Source organism: Panicum virgatum, chromosome 1N (assembly GCF_016808335.1).
Source record: "Panicum virgatum strain AP13 chromosome 1N, P.virgatum_v5, whole genome shotgun sequence".
In the NCBI taxonomy this organism is placed as follows: domain Eukaryota; kingdom Viridiplantae; phylum Streptophyta; class Magnoliopsida; order Poales; family Poaceae; genus Panicum; species Panicum virgatum.
This window is the reverse complement of record NC_053145.1, coordinates 40,383,943-40,404,806: the sequence shown is the minus strand read 5'-3', so window position 1 is coordinate 40,404,806 and position 20,864 is coordinate 40,383,943. Positions and strand designations below refer to the sequence as shown.

The 20,864-nt window shown below is 49.0% G+C and overlaps 5 protein-coding genes and 1 long non-coding RNA gene across 6 annotated transcripts; 2 read left to right on the top strand and 4 right to left on the bottom strand.

Moving 5' to 3' along the window:
* Positions 1–1,538: 1,538 nt before the first annotated feature.
* LOC120655829 lies at positions 1,539–2,680 on the bottom strand. The gene is made up of 2 exons (XM_039933794.1): positions 2,195–2,680; positions 1,539–2,108 (listed from the first exon to the last, which is right to left on the bottom strand). Exons 1-2 carry the CDS (start codon positions 2,396–2,398, stop codon positions 1,683–1,685), a joined length of 630 nt encoding a protein of 209 aa, XP_039789728.1. The 5' UTR covers positions 2,399–2,680; the 3' UTR covers positions 1,539–1,682.
* Positions 2,681–3,022: 342 nt separating this feature from the next.
* On the top strand, positions 3,023–3,553 carry LOC120655830. Its single transcript, XM_039933795.1, has one exon. It carries the CDS (start codon positions 3,023–3,025, stop codon positions 3,416–3,418), a length of 396 nt encoding a protein of 131 aa, XP_039789729.1. The 3' UTR covers positions 3,419–3,553.
* A 1,440-nt stretch (positions 3,554–4,993) lies between these two features.
* LOC120655831 lies at positions 4,994–6,591 on the bottom strand. The gene is made up of 3 exons (XR_005667745.1): positions 6,579–6,591; positions 5,981–6,135; positions 4,994–5,761 (listed from the first exon to the last, which is right to left on the bottom strand). It is a non-coding gene; the product is annotated as an uncharacterized LOC120655831 (long non-coding RNA).
* A 1-nt stretch (position 6,592) lies between these two features.
* LOC120653525 lies at positions 6,593–7,233 on the bottom strand. The gene has a single exon (XM_039931251.1). The coding sequence runs from the start codon at positions 7,070–7,072 to the stop codon at positions 6,593–6,595; it is 480 nt and encodes a 159-aa protein (XP_039787185.1). The 5' UTR covers positions 7,073–7,233.
* A 3,399-nt stretch (positions 7,234–10,632) lies between these two features.
* Positions 10,633–11,503, bottom strand: LOC120655827. Its single transcript, XM_039933789.1, has one exon. The coding sequence runs from the start codon at positions 11,353–11,355 to the stop codon at positions 10,777–10,779; it is 579 nt and encodes a 192-aa protein (XP_039789723.1). The 5' UTR covers positions 11,356–11,503; the 3' UTR covers positions 10,633–10,776.
* Positions 11,504–20,003: 8,500 nt separating this feature from the next.
* Positions 20,004–20,657, top strand: LOC120655826. The gene has a single exon (XM_039933788.1). It carries the CDS (start codon positions 20,118–20,120, stop codon positions 20,325–20,327), a length of 210 nt encoding a protein of 69 aa, XP_039789722.1. The 5' UTR covers positions 20,004–20,117; the 3' UTR covers positions 20,328–20,657.
* Positions 20,658–20,864: the final 207 nt, after the last annotated feature.

Here is a 20,864-nt window from a genome sequence, read left to right as displayed (position 1 = left end):
CCACCTCCCATGTTTTCTCATCGATAAGTACCTTCCCCATCTACAGCAGCAGCAGTGTCATCATTGACCTTTTCCGGCGTCCCTTGTACTGTCATGTAGTAAAACGGACTGATGCTGCACTGATGATGATAGTGCTGGAAACCACTGCCATGCTTAATCCAGCTGCTGCTAACCCTGATAGACACTGTTACTAGTTCATTACAAATAGGATGGTACTGCTAATGACTGAATGTCTGAATGAACTTATGTGTTCAGGACCCTTTTCTGACTCCTAAGAAGGTCATGGCATCTGTTCTTGTTTCGAGCGGGAGCTGGTAGCTGGATGTTCAGAACAACAGATTCCTCGGCCTCCAGATACCAACAGATTCCACTGGATCCTTGCAACCTGCAAGTGAATCTTGGAAGCCAGTGTGGCTGTCTAGAAGCTGCCGTTTGCATCGTAGCGTAGGATGGCAAGCATTGTTCTGTTCGGTCTTTCAGAATCTGCAGTGATTAGAAGCGGGCTCCGCACTTCTGAAATGATCTTGAATGCCGCACACACGACGAAGATAAAATGCTAAGTAGTTTCTTAGATGATGACAAGGAAAAATGTTCCACCGTTCCAGCATCTGCACCGTGAGATGAAAAAAAAACAGTGCTGGGTGGCTCCAGGGCATCGATGATGCGTTTTTCAGTTGCGGAAGTAATGCATGCGCGGATGCGCCGACCGGGATGTTCAGAGTTGAGGCCAGTGGAGTGGAGCAAGCAAAACAGGAGAAAAGTTGTTGGCCCAAGCTCTGAACGCAGTGAGCAACTGGGAATGCTCTTCGAGCTCCATTCATTCAGTTGAAGAATTCACATGTAGTTTTAGCGATGGCTGCACTGGCAGCAGCAGATCGACACAACAGTGGTCCTGGTATGCTTCACTGGTTTTGTGTTCTGAAACTCTGAATGTTGGCTGGATCAGTAGCTGGCCTGGGTACTCAAACAGCTGAACATAAGGATATCCCGTTTAAAAAAAAGATATCCCGTCCTTTATTAAGGATAAACCAAGTTATTAACCCAAGGTTGAACCAAGATGTGAAATGTTTGCACAGCAAGAGATGAAGAGATCTATTGCAAGTGATCCTTTGCCAGTACGTACCGAGACAAATGCCAGTGCAGTTTTTCAGAAACTTAATGGCTGGGAACCTCTGCATCAGTTCACAATGCAACAGACGAGGCATTCATTCATCTAATAAACGATGAAAACAAACCCAGCACAGTCATAACATCAGCACTATCACTCTGTTCTCAGGGTATTTGCTCTAAGAATGCATGCAGGTCCTGGAGGCTGCGAAATAGTAGAGACTTAGGAGGGGGTGAACAAACTGTCTGAATTTTACAAGCCAGCACAAGAGAACCAAGAAACATACGGCTCCTCGGTCTGAGCTATTATGCTCGGTCTGAGCTATTATGCTCGCAAGAAGTGACTAGTTTCAGACTTTCAGTTCAAGAATCAATTCAGGTGCGCTATTCAAGAAGACTAAATGGAACTAGTGAGCAAACACACACAAAAAGATGCACGATCTTTTGACATTCTTGCCATACTGCCAAATTCCAATTCCAACATTGACGATTAGACAAACTGAACAAAAAAACAAATGAAACTCCAGTCACAACAAACGGCTGCTAGCTCTCTTTCTCCTAGCATTACCACACAGCTAGCTAGTTCGCCTGTTCATGTCCTCGGTGCTGCCGATGACGAGCATCGGCAGATCGGCCCGGCTGACGTCGGGGACGCCGACCAGCGGCAGCGGCGACGACTCGATCACCGGCTTCCTCCCCTTGAGCGTTAGGGAGCTCTTGATCATGTCCCCCAGGGACTTGAACGGGTTGCTCAGCTTGCGCTGCACCCAGAGCAGGAACGACACCTCGTTGACCTGCCACACGGCGGTGAGGACGATGACGACGCCGAGCAGCAGGTGGGTGACCGTGTTCTGCCGCTTGATCTTGCGCAGGTCCTTGGCGACGTCGGCGAGCCCCACCTCCTCGCCGCCGCTCTCGCCTTTCCCTGGCTGGTGATCAGGGTGCGGGGAGTGTGGTTCGGAAACGCCGCCCGAATCTGGATCTCCTTCCAGCGCATCCAGCTGGTAAAGAAGAAACGGCCCAGCACACCCTTTCAGCATCAGACTCTGCAGTCAGAAACAATCCAGACACAGAGAATGTACAGTACCTTGGTGAGCAACGAGGAGAGGAGGCCTTGTTCCTCCTCCTGCAGCTGCTGCCTGGACGCCAAGCCCTGGCCGCTCCTCGTCTTCTCCTCCAGGAGGCCGTGGATGGCCTCCCGCACCAGCACCACCTGCTTCTTCTTCATCCTCACCACCGTCGTCTCCTCGGCGCCGGCGCCGGCGCCGTGTCGACCGTTGGGCAGGTCCATGGCGATCCGGACTCCGGAGAGAGGAGGAGCCGAGGAGCGGACGAGGGAGCGCTTGCTCCCGACCAATCGATCAGCCAACCAAATAATAGCAAAAGGTACGGTGGCACGCACCGCACGCCTCTTTCCAGTTCCAGAAGATTATAATAGTAAAAGAGAACAAACAAAAGCACTCACGTCGGCGTCGCGGATTCAGAGAGATTCTTGGCGACGGTCATTGTCTTCCCGGCCGAACGAGCGAGAGCTAGTGCGTGCTGTTTGCTGGAAGTAGCGGGCGAATTGACCGCCGCGGTGGGGGGACTAGGGGGAGTGGCGCCGAGGATGGAAGCGTCCGGAGAACTGGCGCGCCGGCTAGCATTTGGCATGCGCGACGCGTGGCCGCCGTGCGTGTCCTGCTTGCGTAGTTGAACGCGCACCGCGTGTCGCGCGCACGCGTCGCCTCGCTTCGCTTCACAAGAGACCGGAGGATCCAATCTGTTATCGCTGATGACGTTGCGAACAATGCACACCGATCCCGTTGCCGAATGGGCAACATTTTTTTCCCCGTGTCAGAGTCTCGTTCTGGCCCCGAACGTAACCCGGCAGGTTGCAGGCCGACCCTGAACGGAGGCGGCTCCAGCGAAGAAGATGTGGCGGCTGCCGCAGGAGGAGGTCGACTGGATCCTCTCCCAGTCGAACGAACCTGTCGATCCTGAGATCCGGGCCCTGAAGCACGCCAATCCATCGCTGGTGCCGTCGCCGGAGGAGGAGAAGGACGACTTCACGGTGCTCCTCTACAAGTGTGCCAGACAATGCTACGAGGATGAAGAGAAGTTCGCCAAATTCCAAGCTTGGGTCCGCTGCGAGTACGCCTCCAAAGGATTCGTGGAGGTCGGCTATGACTACTTCGGTGAAAGAGCCGAAGCATTTAGGCTGAGCGACGAAGCACGCGACGAGGTGTTCAAAGACTGGGATCTCTCTTCAGACAGCGAGGACGACGAGGCTTGCAAGCTTGTGAAGAGGAAAGTTAGGAGTTTTTTCTGAAACAAAACATTGTATGATTTATGCTAAGAGGCGATGTCTTGTCGCTTGTCACGACATCCAAGTTGTCTTATCTTGATCCTCTACAGCAATTAAATGTGCTTCAATTTTTGAATAATTCACCTCTTTAGAATACTACCACTGTGCTTCAATTCTCAGTATGCAGAAATTGAAGTGTGTTCTGTTCATCAGTTGTCATTTTTGAGTATTGTGATGAGCCCTTTTACCATTTTTGGAAATGGTGCCTGATGCTCAGAGGAGATGGTACCGGTGGTTTGTCACAGCATCAGCATTGCTCTTTTCTTTTTGCAACCGAGCCTTTCCCTTTTCTTCTCTAGTAATCATTACTAAATCAATTGAATATGCTTCAATTCTTCAATAATTCACCACTTTAGGTTTAGGATTATCCTACCACTGCGCTTCAATTCTCAGTATGCTGAAATTGAAGTGTGTTCTGTTGATCAATTGTCATTCTTGAGTATTGTAGGCCTAATTTTGACCGGTAGAGCATGCTAGTATTGTGGTTCTTTTTTTTTCTCTGTTTGATCAAATGTGCACTGGAAAGTTACACAACATCAGTCAGCTTTGTTGGCACTCATCAAGCCGATCAACCTCTCCCTCCTGAACTCACGCACTCTCTGGTGTATAAACAACAATCAAGCTCTTCTTGCTTGAGTCTCTCTCGTTGAATGAAAACACACAGGTAGAACACACATACACGCGAAAAGAGTAGTTTTGCCGCACTGCACACCAGTGCTTTTTTTTTCACTTCACCACCCCTCGCACACGCTGATTACAAGTTTTAAATAAACACACCATGAGTCATGCTTTGGCCACACGACCCGGCCAAACACCACACGGCTTAACCACTAAGCACACATGCAGGCGACCTGTCCTTGTATGTAGAGCACCACTAACAACCTGCGAGAGCTTATGTGATCCACTCTTCACGCCATGACTCACTTGACTCGGCCACAACTCCAACCCAGCGTGCACCTGCATGAACTGATCAAACTAGCTCACTCCTAAGAAACCGCATCCACTAGACCAAGCACCTGCCCGCTGCACACACATGTGCACACGCATATGACTAGGGTTGAAAACGGTCGGGACACTACTCCAGCACCCCTCATCACCGCCGGTTCATAAGGAGTATCACCAACGGTTCGGGAGGCGTTGGATTTATGTCGTTGGTGATAGCGGGGCCATCACCGCCGGTTACAGAACCGTTGGTGATGTGCACCCATCACCGCCGGTTCGTATCTAGAACCGTTGGTGATGGAGACATCAACACCGCCGGTTGAAGACACAAACCGGCGGTGGAGACCTTTTTCCCATCAAAAAAAATATTTTCATATAATAATATTGCATCATTTGTACAACATATATAATATATAATTATAGCAGTAGAATTCAACCATATGAGCTCATACATCGAGATTATTGCCCAAACATAAGTTAAAGGTGAATGGATAAATCTGACTCATCACATTTTATTAGCCAATTATATTCCACACAAATCCTAGTATCAGTACTTGCTGAAGTTGACATGGAATGGGATATGAATTAGTACAGTTCTTGGTTTGAAAGAAATAATATAGACATAAACATCTGAAAGAAGCAGACAATAGACATGTTTTCAGTTTCTGCCATTCACCAGGAAAATATATAGCTTATTCTACATTAAACATGCATGTCTGGCATATTCTACCATATAATTTGATCAAGCTAGCTAATGCTTGGTTCCACTCTATAATCATGACATTTTAATGTCCAAACAATAAAAAACAATTAACTTCTCTAGCTGCACCAACCTTTCTCAGCAAATCCATCTGCATTTGAAGGTAGGAAGTAAAAATTAAAAAAAAACATAGTGAACTGAATGCCTCATGCAGAAAGGCTTATGCAGTGACTGTCCCAAAACGGCACAAGGTAGCAAATGAGTACACCTATATAGTGTATTTGAAGTATATTTGCATTTCTCTTCATAGAAACAACACTTGTCCCAAAAGAGCACCAGGATATTTGCATTTCTGTGCAGAAAAACAACAGTTCTCCAATTCAGATTAGCAATTGGTACGGAACATCCTAGTTTTCAATGCACATCTCAAATTAATCTATAGAAAAAAAAATCATACAAACCACAATCTGAAACTGAAAGGATTATTTTGTTCTTTCAGCAGGCTAATGTCAAAGAGATCAATATGATAACACAAACTGACTGAGATTTGTTATAGATGATGGTTCAACTGAGGGCGAAGGATCAAGAATATACGACTGCGAACCTCCAAAGCGCAAAGGATATCTAAGAGGAACATTGAGATATGATGCAATGAGGGAGACTGCCTATGATTCATAACAAACAAACAGTCAGGTTTGTAAAATAGTACCATCTGGAGAGCATTGTTAGTTATATGTCCACCCAATCTGAATATCTTCTTTCTTCTAGAACAGAATGAAGTCATAAACTGATAGTATTTCAAAATGCTCTGGCAAAGAAATTGACAAAAGAATGGTGAATTTAATTTCCAGTTTATAATAATTAATCAAACTAGATATACTTACATGTGCAGCATATCCCAGAACAGTAGAAGATTTATGAAAATCAGTCTTGTCACTGAAATAGCCAGTCTTTTTGGCATTTGGCTTCGATAGCTGTAGACCCAATATGGCCAGAGGTCTTCTCTGAGAGCCATTTGGCAACGTTGATTCAGCAGCACCTGAAAAAAATTCGTTGCATTTAAGTTTTGGAAAGACACAATTTCAGAATAAAGAGTCTTACGGCAGAGAACTAGTTCTCTATCCAATAAGTTTGACAAAAGTATTAATGTTTCATATTTAGTATACCTCTTCTTAGAAAATTTCAAGCAACCCAGTGAAATAAAACAATAGTTCTGTCCACAAAAAATAAAATCAATTCATGCAACTAGGAGATCGCTGCCAGACACAAAGGTACACTTCGTACAACACTGTGAATGATCATACTTTTTACAATAAACACTTCATGACTTTCTTTGTTAGCAACTGTAAATCATGTGATGATGCGAAAGGTCCTCTAGCCTAGCGGTACAATTTTTTTTGAAAGAAGAAAAATTATCCCTAAAATTGTGTAGTTTGAACACAGAACTGAAAACCCACGAAAGATTTACAGAAAAAGACATACTTGTTTTGGTGATGCTAGTGGTAATTCCAGGCTTGTGATCTGGAGATTGTTCCCCTCCTTTTGACACTCGAAGCACAACCGAAGGTATGGAGACGAATCCAACCTTTCCCAGGAATAATTCCGGGCTGAAAAGGAAAGCACCAAGATCCGAGCACCCACCCATTGGTAGAGCGCACAGGATCCGACAGTTCCACTAGGGATCGAGCAAGGAGGGGCGCCAATCGAGTCCCAACCTCAGTGATTATTATTACCTCTAATGCGGACTCGAGTCGCGCGGCGAACTGCGCCTTGCGGTCCCTGCCGGATTGGAGCGCGGCGGAGAGGCTCCAGAGGCGGGCGAGCTCCTGCTGCAGGTCCTCCAAGTGGATGACCTTGGGATCGCCGATGCCCTCGACCTCGCTGGGTGGCAGGATCACCCAGCCGTCCTCCTCCTCCGGCGGGGGCGAGGGCGGGGGAGGCTCAGGGGCGGCGGACGACGGGCCCGGATCCTTCATCGCGGGGGGTCATGTCCGCGGGTGGGGGTTCGGGCGGAAGAGCGAGCACGGCATGGGCGGGCGGTGGGGGCTCGTGGTGTTGTGGTAGAGGCTGGTGGGAGGCGTCGGCCGTCGTCGTCGTGTTGGGGACGAGGGAGGAGGACGGGGCGGAGGGCCGGCGCCGCCGCCATGGGAGGGCGTGGGAGGAGGAAGGGGAATGGGGAGGAGGGCGGCACCACGAGGGAGGGAGGGCTATGGGCGGACGCCAGGGGGAGGAGGAAAAAAATACCGGAGAGAGAGGGAGGGGAGAATGAAAGAAAAAAAAGTGGAGAACACATCACCGCCGGGTCATATTACAACCCGGCGGTGATGTTAATATATCACCGCCGGTTCGTAATACGAACCGGCGGTGATATGTTAACATCACCGCCGGATCCATTTGGAACCGGCGGTCATAGACTATCACCGCCGGTTCGAAACAAACCGGCGGTGATGGGGCGTTTGCGATGATGCATTGTGTAGTAGTGGGATAACCTCGTTACCATTTTCACTTTTACAATTTAATAAGAAAATGATATCAAAAACGGAATGATCGAACACGAAAACAAATACAGACTCACAGGATATCGAAAACGAACCAACTCGAATGGATATATGTAGAAAATGAATGGTCTACAGAAAATCAAAATGAAAATATACCTATCCGTATGGTACCCGGTTATCCAACAAACCCCACATGAGTATATGAAAATAATAGACAAATGATAATAACGCAAGTAATTGTAAACCATGATAATAATTCACAACCTCACAAACAAGTTTACAGGCACACACATAGTAGTGCAGTATATAGCCGCAACTCCACGCTTAGATAGAAGATATAATAAATTCATAGCCACAACCAAACACATAGTAGTAAAAACGCTATATACCGAATTAATAAAAACGGGATATCCCGATAAAATACAGAAACGATCAGGATACAAGCCTTTCTATCCCGTTTCTGAATTTGACATCCCATATTTCATACCAATTTCAAATTGTCCAAAAATACGAAAATGAGCGGGTAAAATGTAGAAATTGGAGCAGTGGTCATCTTCCTTGGTTTGTCATCCCATATGGCTCATCATCCGCATCTGCGATAGCAAGCTGCGCCACTGACTTGGTCATCTTCCTTGGCTTGTCGCACACATCAGCAAACTGACCAAACTCACCACAATTACGGCAATCGATCTTCGACTTGTCGAACTTGTCGCGGTGCTTTTTCTTGTCGACGTCGCTGCTGGAGCCTTCACCACGTAGCTTCTCATCGGCTAGGTTGTCTTAGGCGGGAGTAGTCAGTCAATGTGTTGTCTCTTGCTTCTTTTGTCTTAGTGCACCTTGTGCCTAATGAGTCCGCATGAGTCCAACTCCACGAGTTGTAATTGGACAATTTCACTTTTCTTCATGATACAATGATACGCAGCTCTCCGGCGTATTCGAGAAAAAAATGGATTACTCAGTTCTAAGAATAACAACTATGCTGGCCAAACTTTTTGCGCCAGCCGCGCAGCACAAGTTAGCTTCAGGCCTTCATCCTCAACGAGTCTCGGCAACGTGTCCATTCACTGTTTCCAGAACTCACAGCAACACTAGTGTTGGAATATATTTCATTTATACATTTTCGGCATTCATTTTTATGGTGAAACATTATGACATATGTGAATAATGGACGGCACATAGATAACTTTAATTTGTCCTGCAAGATCAACATTATTAGGCTTCAGTTTTTAGTTTTTTACCATTTCTTAGTAGCTCTTCTCTGAATTTGGGTTTCCAAGCACATTTGTTTTTTGTATAGCTTTAATTCTTAACGCTTGTTTATGAAAGATAATAAATCTTCCATTTTTCATCATATAACTAGAGATCCAGTGCAAAACACAAGGATAGCTTCTTCAGAACAACAATGTGGGAATACAACAAGGATAGCTTCTTCAGAAGAACAATATGGGGGACATCAGACTGAATTTCAGAAGTAGTACCTTTCATGCATAATATTTGATCTTCTATCGTTGGTACATTTATTTTCCATTCCGTCGTCGCCTGGTTTGCAGATCTGTTGCCAAGTTCTCTGCGTTACTCATGCTGGACGCTCTGCCTTTTTGTGTGATGGAAGCAAAAGCAGAGGCACGAGAGAAAGATGGTGCCTAAATCTGGAGTCGAGCTGAGGCAAGGGCAATGTGTAGAGTAAAAGTAGTTGTTATACGTGGGTCCTATAATAGTGGTAAATAGTTATTTCTCAGCTCATAATGCTTGTGGTAAAATTAGTCCTTATAAGTAGGTTCCGTAACAGATTGAAAAGTGAGAGAGATCAGCAGCGTGAGAGGAGATACTATTTTTTTAATCCTTATGTGCAGACCATAACACTAGGAGTGGCTCCAGCGTGTGATAGGTATAAGATCCACAATGTTTACAGCTACCCATAAGGTCCTAAAGACCACTCTTATTCCAACACTGCTGGTGCCCTGATCTGAATGAAAAAAGTTGTCTCTAGAGTTTTTCGATTTGTGAAACTGTTGCATATTCGGCTGAGAAAAGTTTCATCTAGATTTCCCTTTTATGTATGACGCAGTTTGTCCTTTTCTTGTTGGCCTAAATGATAACATAGAAGAAAATCATCATACGAATACTCGCCTCAAGAATTTTAAATTTCTAAGCGTAGGCATATAATCAACAATAAAAGAGCCTGGTAGCGGGCTACAAGTACAACAAAGGCCTGTTAATAAAATGGGCTTTGGTTGCCTAAGCCCAGCAGCATCACCGGAAGATTTCATGGTCTTTAGAACTACGTCCGTTGAAGGGGGGTCAGAAAGGCCCTGGCATCATCTGCAGAGCTTTGCCTGTGCCATGTAGCTTAGAGGGGTGGCCATCATCAGTACCAAGCTCAAATATCCGCTGAAGAGTGTCGATGGCCAAGACGAACAAGTTCGGAGAAAGGGAGCCTCCTTGTCATAAACTGTGCTCGTATTTGAAACGTTGTTCCAGGACACCATTGAGAAGCAGGGAACTGATAACGAGTTGAAAATAATTAAATGAGATTGTAAAAAACTCGAGATCTGAATCCAACCTGAGAGCTCTAGGACGGTAGGACCTCCGATACAATCTTTTTTATATGAAATCCTCCGATACAATCTTAGCAAAAGAGTGGATTGAGCTTATAGGTCAATCACCATCTCCGCTACTTCCTCTTCTTTGGTAAAAGGATGATGGAGGCACTGTTAAGTTTAAACTAGGGCCCAGTTTTCATGCCAAAGACCAGCAGATTTTATAGAATTCACCAGTGAAACCGTCAAGGACGCATTCCAAACCTGTAAAGCCGTTGTCCTCCACTTTGCTCAGGTCAAGTTCCTCCCAGTTGAAGGTTCTTAACTCCTTTGTTCTCAAAAGTTCCTGCTACAGATGAAATAGCTAGCCACGAATAGCAGATCAAACAACAGCTCACAAGACCGTAGATTAATAGAACACACATCAATTTCGGCAGACTGAGAATTGAAGCACAGTAGTATAGTATCTTAAAGAGGAGAATTATCTTCAGGGAAAAGTTTTCTTTTCTTTTTGTTGAATCTGAAAATTGCATTCATTTATTGAATTGGTGAACCAAGATCACAAGAGGAACTCTGATGCCGTGACAAGCCACAAGCACAACCATGATCTCTGAGCATAAATCAATCATACAACGTTTTGTTTCAGAAAAAGCTCCTAACTTTCCTCTTCACAAGCTTGCAAGCCTCGTCGTCCTCGCTGTCTGAAGAGAGATCCCAGTCTTTGAACGCCTCGTCGCGTGCTTCGTCGCTCAGCCTAAATACCTCGGCTCTTTCACCGAAGTAGTCGTAGTCGACCTCCACGAATCCTTTGGAGGCGTACTCGCAGCGGACCCATGCCTGGAATTTCGCGAACTTCTCTTCCTCCTCGTAGCAGACTCTGGCACACTCGTAGAGAAGCACCGTGAAGTCGCCCTTCTCCTCCTCCGGCGACGGCACCAGCGACGGGTTGGCACGCTTGAGCGCTCGGGACTCGGAACAGACAGGTTCGTTCGACTGGGCGAGGATCCAGTCGACCTCCTCCTGCGGCAGCCGCCACATCTTCTTCGCCGGAGCCTCCTCTCCTTCGCCGCCGGCGACCACCGGCGCTGCCGGCTCCTTCTCCGCCTCGGAACAGTCGATCCTTTTGCTGGCACGTTCCTCCAGCGAACACTCCTCGCCGGCCAAAGACTCCGCCTTTCTTTTGCTCGGGGAGACCTTCGGCTGACACTCAACGCCGGCCATCGCTGATCCAAACTCCCCTCACCTCGCCGAGAGATCTGGCTGGGATTGCGGAGGACCGGAGATGATACCCGCGAGAGAGGCTGCGGTCTTGGATTTTTCGTACTGGGGGACAAGAATGAAGAACCGATCCTTTTATTTGTTGGTGATGAGTTCCCGTCCCCGCGTCGGGGTCGGAATATAGATGTGCATGCAGTCCGCAGTCCGTTAGCCCGCCCGAAGCACGGCTAATTTGGCCCGGCCCAAGCACGGCCCGGCCCGGTCCAAACCGTGCCCGGGCTAGCCCGGCCCACTACCCGTGCCCGGGCTTGGGCCGCACCCCCCGCCCGTGGGCCGGCACGGCCCGGCACGGAAGTTATAGGCCGGCCCGTAGGCGGCCCGGTAACTTCCACAATGCAGCCCAGCCCACAGCCTGGCTGAGCTAGCAGCCTAGCACACCCACCCGGCCACCCCACGCCCCCACCCCCGGCCGCCCCCGCACACGGCTCCCCCCAACCCTAGCCGCATTTCCACTCCTCCTGTGGCCACGCCGCCTGCTCGCCTTCGCGAGGCCGCTGGCCCGCCTCCGCAGCTCCGCCTGCGGCCGCCCCCTCCGACCTTCCCCGGCGGTCGACGGCGTCGCCCTCCGGCCTCCGCTCCCTCGCCGCGTCGTCGACGCCGCCACCTTCGGCCTGCGCTCCTTCGCCCCGTCGACCGTCGTCGACACCGCCCCCGCCGGCCACCGCTCCGTCGCGGCCTCTCCCGCATCGACGCCGCCCCCTCCGACCTCCGCTCCCTCGCGCCGCCATCGACGCCGCCCCCTCCGACTTCCGCTCCCTCGCCGGCTCGCCCCGCCGTCGACGCCGCCCCCATGCCCTGCAACCCTAGATCTAGCGCCGCCGGAGTCTGGGAGCTCCACTCGCGCCGCCGCTACGCCTTGCCGCCGTACTTCCTCTCCTCGCCGTTGCCCCCTCCCGCTCTCCTCGCCGCCGCCCCCTCCTGCTCTCCTCGCCGCCGATCTGCCGCGCGCCCGCGCCTCGCCGCCGGTCCACCACGCCTCGTCCAGCGACCGCAGACCGCCCCCATCGTGGGCCACGGACGGCCCGAGCCCGACAAACAGGCCGGGCTCCACGGGCTGGCCCGGCACGAAAGAGGCCCGTGGGCCCGTGCCTGGGCCATCGGTGCAGCCCGTGGGCTAGCACGGCACGGCCCGCTAGGATATCGGGCCGGGCTAGGCACGGCCCGAGAAAAGACGGGCTAGGGTGGGCCCGTGCTCGGGCCGGGCCGGGCGGCCCAAATGGCCATCTATAGGTCGGACGGCCTGCCGCAGGTTGCATTCGGGGCCACATCGTTCGAGACTCGGACGCGGAAAAAAAAATGATTACAATATCTGGACCGTCGTCCATCGTCCTGCCCATGGCAGCCTCCAAGACCTTGTTCCATGCACCTTCAAAACAATACACTATAAACCCGATGACAGTGCTGATGCTATGACTGCTTTGAATGATCGTTCCATGTCAAGTGGACACAGTTTTGTGCTTCAGTTAGGCGGTCCTTGAACGAAGTGCTCTGTTACCCAAAGGAATACGAGCAGGCTTTTTGAGGGCCAATACCGGTCCTTTGAGCATTATCAGTTGATGTCCAGCTGATTAGAGACGTCCTGAGTTCTTTCTACTTCATTGTTTTATCCTATTGATGAATACATCCTCGTTTGCATTGTGAGCTGATGCAGAGGTTTCCAGCAATTCAGATTCTGAAAACTGCACCCGGCATTTGTCTCGGTACCTACTGGCAAGCCTCGCTTGCAAGAGATATCTTCATCTGTTGCTGTGCAAACATTTCACATGTTGGTTCAACCTGGTTAATACCTTGCTATGTCGATTAGCTGCAGTCATCTCCCATCGCAAAAACTATATGCATATCCTTCAACTCAATGAATGGAGCACGAAGAGCATTCCCATTTGCCCAATGCATTCTGGGACTAGTAATTCTGTCGCAGTGCAACCTTTCGTCGTCAGCTGAAATGTGTTTGGGTTTTGTTTTGTGGAAGCAATTCTGAATTCCCGAGCGTGCAGCCTTGTAGCCTGCCCTTGGATGCGCGGCTGCAACATCAACTTGCTTCTTTCTTGTACCAATAATCCATCCATTAGCCTATCTACTCTTTCCTGCTGCATGCACACAATGCTGTTCTGCTGATCTACCAGCTGGCTTCTTTCGGCTTCTTTCTCTCTCACAAGATACTATTGAACCAGCCGGCTTGTAAACCATCCGAAGATGAGGGTTTGGATTGAGGTGACCGTGTATGGTCGTTGGAGCACATCGTGCAGGCAGACCTCCGTTTCCTTTTTTTCCCCCAGACCGTCTCTGTAACCTGGCTGCAGACCGAGGGCGGAGCAAGTGGCAACTGGCAAGTGCTGTGCTCTGCTGTCTGCCTCTGCTCCCTTCTCGAAAAACGTGCGCGAAAAATTTCCTATGGTAACCAAACACGGCCTAGATCATTTTGCATTTTTATATTTTTGAAATGAAATTTTCAATATTTGAAATATTAAATATAGACTAATCACAAAATTAATTACAGATCTTGTCTGTAAACTACGAGACGAATCTAATAAGTCTAATTAATCTATCATTAGAGCATATTTACTATAGCTTTACTGTAACAATTTAGTGTCTAATCACGTTATAATTAAACTCGCGATTTACAGTTCATTTATGTAATGCGATTTATTTTTCTACTACATTTAGTACACCATACAAGTGATTTATAAAAATTTTGTATTTTGCGTTATGGGATAAACAGGGCTGACTTGCTCGTGCAGGTGGTGGTGGTACGGATCATGGAAGTACGCCTGCGGCAGACAGGTGGGCCCAGGGCGAGCGTTGTCCTTGTCCTCCATACTCCTCCTGCCCCCTCTGTCTGACTGTCTCATTCTCCGTACACGCTCATCCCATGCCGGCTGGCGGCTAATGCCTGCACCGTCCGTCGGTGGGCGGCGAGACCGGATCTGAAATTTCTCGCTCGCCGCGGGGCATCGAATCGTGCCAACACCGCAGACGGGCGCGTGACGCTGTTACAGTTCAAAGGTTACATGAATGCAAAATCCAACCTTTGACTAATCAAGTTACTTGCACAATAAAAATATATGATGCATCATGTGTATTTATTTTCATATAGACAAATGAATAAATTATTTCACTATGGATAGCATGAGTACTTGTGCAAGTAGTAATTAAATTAACTCGCTACAAGTTATAAAAAAAGTATTATAAATACTTATCCCACTAATTTATATGGGTCTATATTTATTCAAAATTTCTGACTTAGTTTGTCTTCAACAAAAATTTGTGCATCATCACAAGATTTTGTAACTATTTTATATAGTACACAAATAAGTGTGCACACAAATTTGGGCATCTCACATGGTCAATAATTTTGACGTACATTTTCTATCTGCTCAAAAATATGTGCATATTATCTATCTGTAATTTTTGTTATATGCAAAACAATATGTGCATATTTATGTTACTATTATTTATAGTTGCATCAAGTCAGGTGCACAAGGAAAACACTGGACCTTTCATCTAGTGCAATTTGCAGTTCTCAGCATATCGCGCATAGAGCGCTGAGCATATGTTTGCACAAGATTGTTTGGTGTTATATACAAATATGGATAACATATTTACATCATCCGCAATTTTTTGTTTATTTCTTGTTGCATAGATATTAAAAAAAAGATAATTAAACATTTTTAGCATCTGAAATATATGTGCAACTTCAACAATAAACAACTTAAGATGATGTTGTGTGCAAATATATGTGCATCCCTGCGAGATTATGAGATTTCTTGTGCATCTCTGTCATTGTCAACTTCGAGATTTTTTTTAGTGTGTAGAAATAAAGTTTTGCGTACGTGTATTCATAGGGTGTGAGTGTGCGTACGTGTTGTGGGCGTCTTCGTTGTACTGTGTGATTCTCAAAAAAATTTAAGGGCGGCCGCAACGGGCCGATAGCCACTCTCTATAAGACTTCCACATCAGCTTTTGTCTCACGTGGAGGGGAGAGAAACGGAGGAGAAACGGCTGCCGCTGCGCCTGGCGAGAGCCGATATGAGTTTCCCCATGCTGAGCGGGCCCCACAGCATGTGCCCCGTCTCTGCAGTCTCCCTCCATTTTCTGTGCTCTAGCACGCGATTGTAGGATGGGTCGCCGTTTATATTTGAGTTAGCAGGTACACGTAGACACTATAGAGAGTAAGTGTCGATAACCGTTGCGGCTACCCTAACTCTTCAGTAATAAATCCACTGGTATACGTGGGCCTGGTTCACCATGCATATGTAAAACTAGGCAAATTGCGCGATAACGCTGCGCCCGTGTGGAGGAATGGATGAGAAACTACAGGCCTGGTACTGGCCTTTTTCTTGAGCTGGACCATTTTTTTTCACGGTTGGAGTGTCTCCTGTGGGCTTGAATAGTATCTATGGACTATGGGCTGAATTGTTTGGAAGAGGTCGGTTCTGGGTACCAGTTTTCGTTGCAGCCAAGGCGGGCAGGTCGGTTCCTGCAGTTGGTTTCGTTGGAGCCAAGGCAGGCGCTGCATATTAATGGAGTCTGCTGCTCAACTGGGCCAGCATCGCTCGCTGCCATTGTCCTTCGTGAAAAACAGCAGCGCTGAAAGGCAGAGTGGTGAAGCCATGACGATGATTCCTGGCTCGTGCAGCAGCCGGTGGGGTCAGCAATCACAAGGTGAAACACTATGATCTTGTGCTCTTATTTGATCTATTAGCGATCTTATTCTTTATCGGTGTAGGAATTGCTGTTGCGCACGTCTCCTATCATGTGATTCTGAATGTTGTGGTGGAAGTTTTGGGAGGATCAAGTCCTTCTTATTCATTTCGCATGCTTGATGGTCTGTATGTGGCGACAGGTTGTGTGATTGTTCCGTTAGTAGGTCAGATTGATGATTTGGCTCTCCTTGAGGCCACAGGATTAGCATCGACTACGAAGGATGCGGCAGAGGAGGCTGCAGCCAATGCATTGATTGTTGCAGCAGAACGGGATTTTGGTGTCGTGGTGAAGGATTTTAATTTCAATTCTCTAGAAATTGTGCGCAAGGAGATGGAAGATTTGCATAGGATCAATCACATCCTTAGGTCTGGATGGGTTCAGTTACTTGATGATCTCGAGACGCTTCAGAAGACACTGGAAGAGATCACCATTGATGCTGTGAGCGGTTCTCCTAGGAATTCTATTGCTGTACTTGCTCATGGAGTTGCCGTCTGGGCTGAAGAGAACGTTTGGGATGGCACCGCTGCGCTGGAAAAGCTGTCAAGGGATTTCATGGATGAGAACTGAGATGGAACCTGTGGGCAGGGCCGTTTAGATTTTGTTTACATGTGTTTGTTAGAGTGTGAGGTGGAGCAATGGCCTGTATATTTGGAAATGGATAGGCAAGCCTGCTTGTCTCTGTAATGTCGTATAAAAACATGTGTAATGTATCTCTCTTTCTGGTTATATGAAGTAGCACTGTATGTTTTATTTGTTGTCTGTGGTGAGTGGGATGGGTATAAAGGTTACAATTCTATTTTACCAGCTGATCCATGGTCTGATGTTATAGCGTTATATGACTCGCAATTCCATTTAAGTCGATGCACAAGTATTTAACATCATATTGAATAGTAGGTTGTCACGAATTGGAAAACACGCAAATAGCATAAAGGGCACCTTTCATTGCTAAGGTTCAGTGTGGAAGTTCATAAGCAGCATAGAAGTCAGCAACTGGTAGGCTGATCTAACAGGTACACCTGTGCTAATGCACTATATGCGGTAGGAGAGACTACACAGGCTCATTTTTTTAGCAGCAAACCAAACAACACATAGAGAGGTACGAAGCACAAACAATATCACATTTTAAGAACGCTATGCGCAGGCAAAGGCATCGCCAACAATCCAGCAAGAACTATCTGTACAACACACAAAAGGGAACTGAGAGTACCGTAGAGAACGCACCTAAAGAACGGCAGCAGGAGAGCAAGAATTCCAACGCGGCTCATAGGCAGGCAGCCTACAAATATCAATCAGAACATTAATAGAGATCAATAAATTAACATGAAGCAACACCCACACAAGAACTGGCACACGGTCAGAGACACCCAAAAGGTACCAAGCAAAGAGGAAAAGAACGGCATCTCCATGCAGGCGCAGAAACGAAGAACACAGGAGGCAAAGAAGAGCCACGAACCTGATTCAGACTAAGACGAAACCGGCTCAGGCAGCAGAGGCAAGCAAGGATCCGCGGGCAACGCACAACAGGACACCGCCTCCAAGACCCCAAGAAAGCACCTAGTGGCGGGCCAACCAGGGGAACGGTCAGAGACACCCAAAAGGTACCAAGCAAAGAGGAAAAGAACGACATCTCCACGCAGGCGCAGAAACGAAGAACAGAGGAGGCAAAGAAGAGGCACGAACCTGATTCAAACTAAGACGAAACCGGCTCAGGCAGCAGAGGCAAGCAGGGATCCGCGGGCAACGCACTGCAGGACACCGCCTCCGAGACCCCAAGGAAGCACCTAATGGCGGCCAACCAGGGGAACAATCGGCGGGGTATGTTAATCGGCAAGGACATGAAGGTGCAGAAGAGAGGCATTAGTCACGGAGGAAAGCAAGAACAGCCGAGACGCGCAGATCTGGAACTCACCTTAGCACAGAAGGAAGCAGAGGCAATGCAGGCGGGAGCACGTCGGAAGAAGGGGCGCGTCGTCCAATCCCGCCGCCCGGCGCGCCGCCGATGGCTTCCCTCACGGGCGGCCCCCTCCGAGGAGGGCGAGATTCTCCGCTCCCCAAACCCTACACCGCCTCCGGGAAACGGGAAGGGAAGGGAAGAATCCGCAGCGGGCCGCGGAGGAGAGGCAAACGGATCCCAGTGGGCCCCACAGGCAGCGAAAGCGGTGCGCAGCGCAGGCGGGGCCTGGGAATCCATGGGCCGCGTCGGTCCACCCCCTCCCGTGCACGTGTCACCCGCTCGGTAGCGAAGCGCTCACAAGGCTCCCCCTCCAGGGTGCATAGTAACTAGAGTATATCTTGAGGACCACTTGAGCTCGAAGAGCAGCTAGAGATTCTTTTTTCTCGATCCATCTAGCTGCCCCGTACGTCCTGCCTCTCCACATGAACTATCTGGTATTCAGCAATGGTACATCAAAAATGAGATGCACTGCACCAAAATACGTTCAGACACCTGCTACCTCCTCGCATCACGAATCACAACATCATCTGTACCATGGAGATTCTCGGTGGACTCGATGACCACAACTAAAAATCTGCTCTCGTGGGTCCTGGATGCATTTCCAGCTCGGATGGCTGAAGTTATTGACCTTGACATGCTGCACAGGGGCGAAGCCAGCGTGGGGGTAGGGGGAGCCCCCCTACCCCAAAGAACTCCATTGGAAGCAAATAGGAAGGAGGAGGAGAGAGGGGAAAGGAGGAAGGAGGAAGAAGAAGAAGAGGGAGGAAGAGGAAGGAGCTTCTCCTAGGTTCTGGGGCTGGCTCCACCACTACTGCTGTACGAGGAGAAAGCAGATGGTTTTGTTGACATGAATACATGATGGAATCCCTGCTGCGTGGTGTCAATAGTGGAGTTGGGCTTGCTGTGCTCCAGACCTGACAGAAGGATTCCGATGAATGAGGTGGTGAACAAGCTGGAAAAGATCAGAACGGATTACCATTCCCGGTCTGATGAGTAATGACCATGGTAGCTTGGACGAACTACTCCTCTTATCTTGTTCAATGTTTCATGACCTTGCTCTGTCTTTTCCCCTTCTGTGCATCTTCGGTCGCTCATCATCTTGGTAACTGGTAAGCTTTGCCCCTTGTGTGTTCTACCCCGCGGGTGATGTAACCGTATCGTATGCTATACAGCCGCACGAAATTACTTGGTACAAGCAATGGCATCGCTGCTATGTGCTGTCGCAACGACGATCCTCACGAGCTGGTGCGAGTCTTCTGTCCCTTGCTCCGGCGGCGATGCTCGGACGAGGCACCGTAATGGCTAGGGTCCGTCAGGATTCGAGGGTTTGGGTTCGGGTGACCGTGTATGATCGTTGGAGCACATCGTGCTGGCAGAAAAATAATCCAGGCAGACTTCTGTTTCTCTTTTTTTTTCTCCAATAGACTTCATTTAATAATCCATGCATACATTTGTGTAAAAAATCACACACCTGTAACCAAACACGGTGATACCGTCTCTGTACCTGGCTGCAGAGCAGGGCAGGCAACTGGCGGGTGTTGTGCTCTGCAGTCTGCTTCGTTCAACGGCTCCAGCCCGGCCTCCAGCGTGCACGTGACCCCGCAGCCTGCAACGGTAGGCGCAGGAAACGAGTCTCTTGCTGGCTTCGCTGCTGGTGGTGGTATGGATCATGGAAGTACGTCAGAGGCAGACAGGTGGGCCAGGGCGGCGAGCGTTGTCCTTGTCCTCCTGCCCGTCTGTCTCATTCTCGGCACATGCTCATCCCATGCCGGCTGGCTGCACCGTCCGTCCGTGGGCGCGGCGGGCGGCGAGAGAGATTTCTCGCACGCCGCGGGGGGCATCGAATCGGGCCAACACCGCAGACGTGCGCGTGACGCTTGTTCCCATTCCCACGCGGCCACTTTTTATTTCCCCCCGTTTCTTCTTCTACCTCCCGAGTTCCACAACCCATAAACCACACACTCCCACTCTCCGTCCGTCTCCCCACGACCCCACCAAGGCAAACAGACTCCCAGGCTCCCGGCCTCCCAGCAAGCAAGCTAGATCGATGGCGGACTGGGGCCCTGTGGTGGTGGGCGTGGTGCTGTTCGTGCTGCTGTCCCCGGGCCTGCTGTGCGAGCTCCCGGGCACCCACCGCCACGTCGACTTCGGCGGCTTCCACACCAACGGCAAGGCCATCTTCGTCCACACCCTCATCTTCTTCGCCGCCTTCACCATCCTCACGCTCGCGCTCCACGTCCACATCTACGCCGGCTAGTAGTCTGCTCCAGGCCTGCCTGCCTCGTCGATCTGGACGCGGGATCCAGATCGGGACAAGGCACGAGTGAAGTGCGTGTATGCTACTGCTATCTATATGCAAGACATCGTCGTCTGTAATTCGATTCTGTAGGCGGACCCGTCCACCTTGCTGCGTGCTTGCCCTTCAATCCATCCAATCGAGGAGCTATTCAAACAAATCTAGCTAATAGTTACTGCCCTTTTCTTTTGGTGTTCATCCCGATCCGTCTGGCCGCTCGTCATCATGTCTCTCGATTTCATCTTCTTTGTTTCCATGTATGATCCATGGTATTGATTTTTGAATGTCGAATCCGTGATGTTCCGCGCGGTACGCGATTTTGGGTGGGTGGGTGCGTGCGCTGCGGGGATGCTCAAATCGATCTGAATTCCGACGGAATCCGATCCCCAATTACTCTGTGCCTCTCGTACGCACTGGAGAGCTAGCAGATGTCACCTCGTCAGCTCTATGCTCAATCGCTTGGAAACCCAGTGTTCAGTTTCAGACCTACTTGGGGCG

Excerpts from the sequence above, each read along its gene's own strand:
- LOC120655829 (XM_039933794.1), bottom strand. The coding sequence starts at position 2,398 with ATGGACCTGCCCAACGGTCGACACGGCGCCGGCGCCGGCGCCGAGGAG. Across the intron at positions 2,109-2,194 it reads TCTCCTCGTTGCTCACCAAG|CTGGATGCGCTGGAAGGAGA; the intron begins GTACTGTACATT and ends CTTCTTTACCAG.
- LOC120655830 (XM_039933795.1), top strand. The coding sequence starts at position 3,023 with ATGTGGCGGCTGCCGCAGGAGGAGGTCGACTGGATCCTCTCCCAGTCG.
- LOC120653525 (XM_039931251.1), bottom strand. The coding sequence starts at position 7,072 with ATGAAGGATCCGGGCCCGTCGTCCGCCGCCCCTGAGCCTCCCCCGCCC.
- LOC120655827 (XM_039933789.1), bottom strand. The coding sequence starts at position 11,355 with ATGGCCGGCGTTGAGTGTCAGCCGAAGGTCTCCCCGAGCAAAAGAAAG.
- LOC120655826 (XM_039933788.1), top strand. The coding sequence starts at position 20,118 with ATGGCGGACTGGGGCCCTGTGGTGGTGGGCGTGGTGCTGTTCGTGCTG.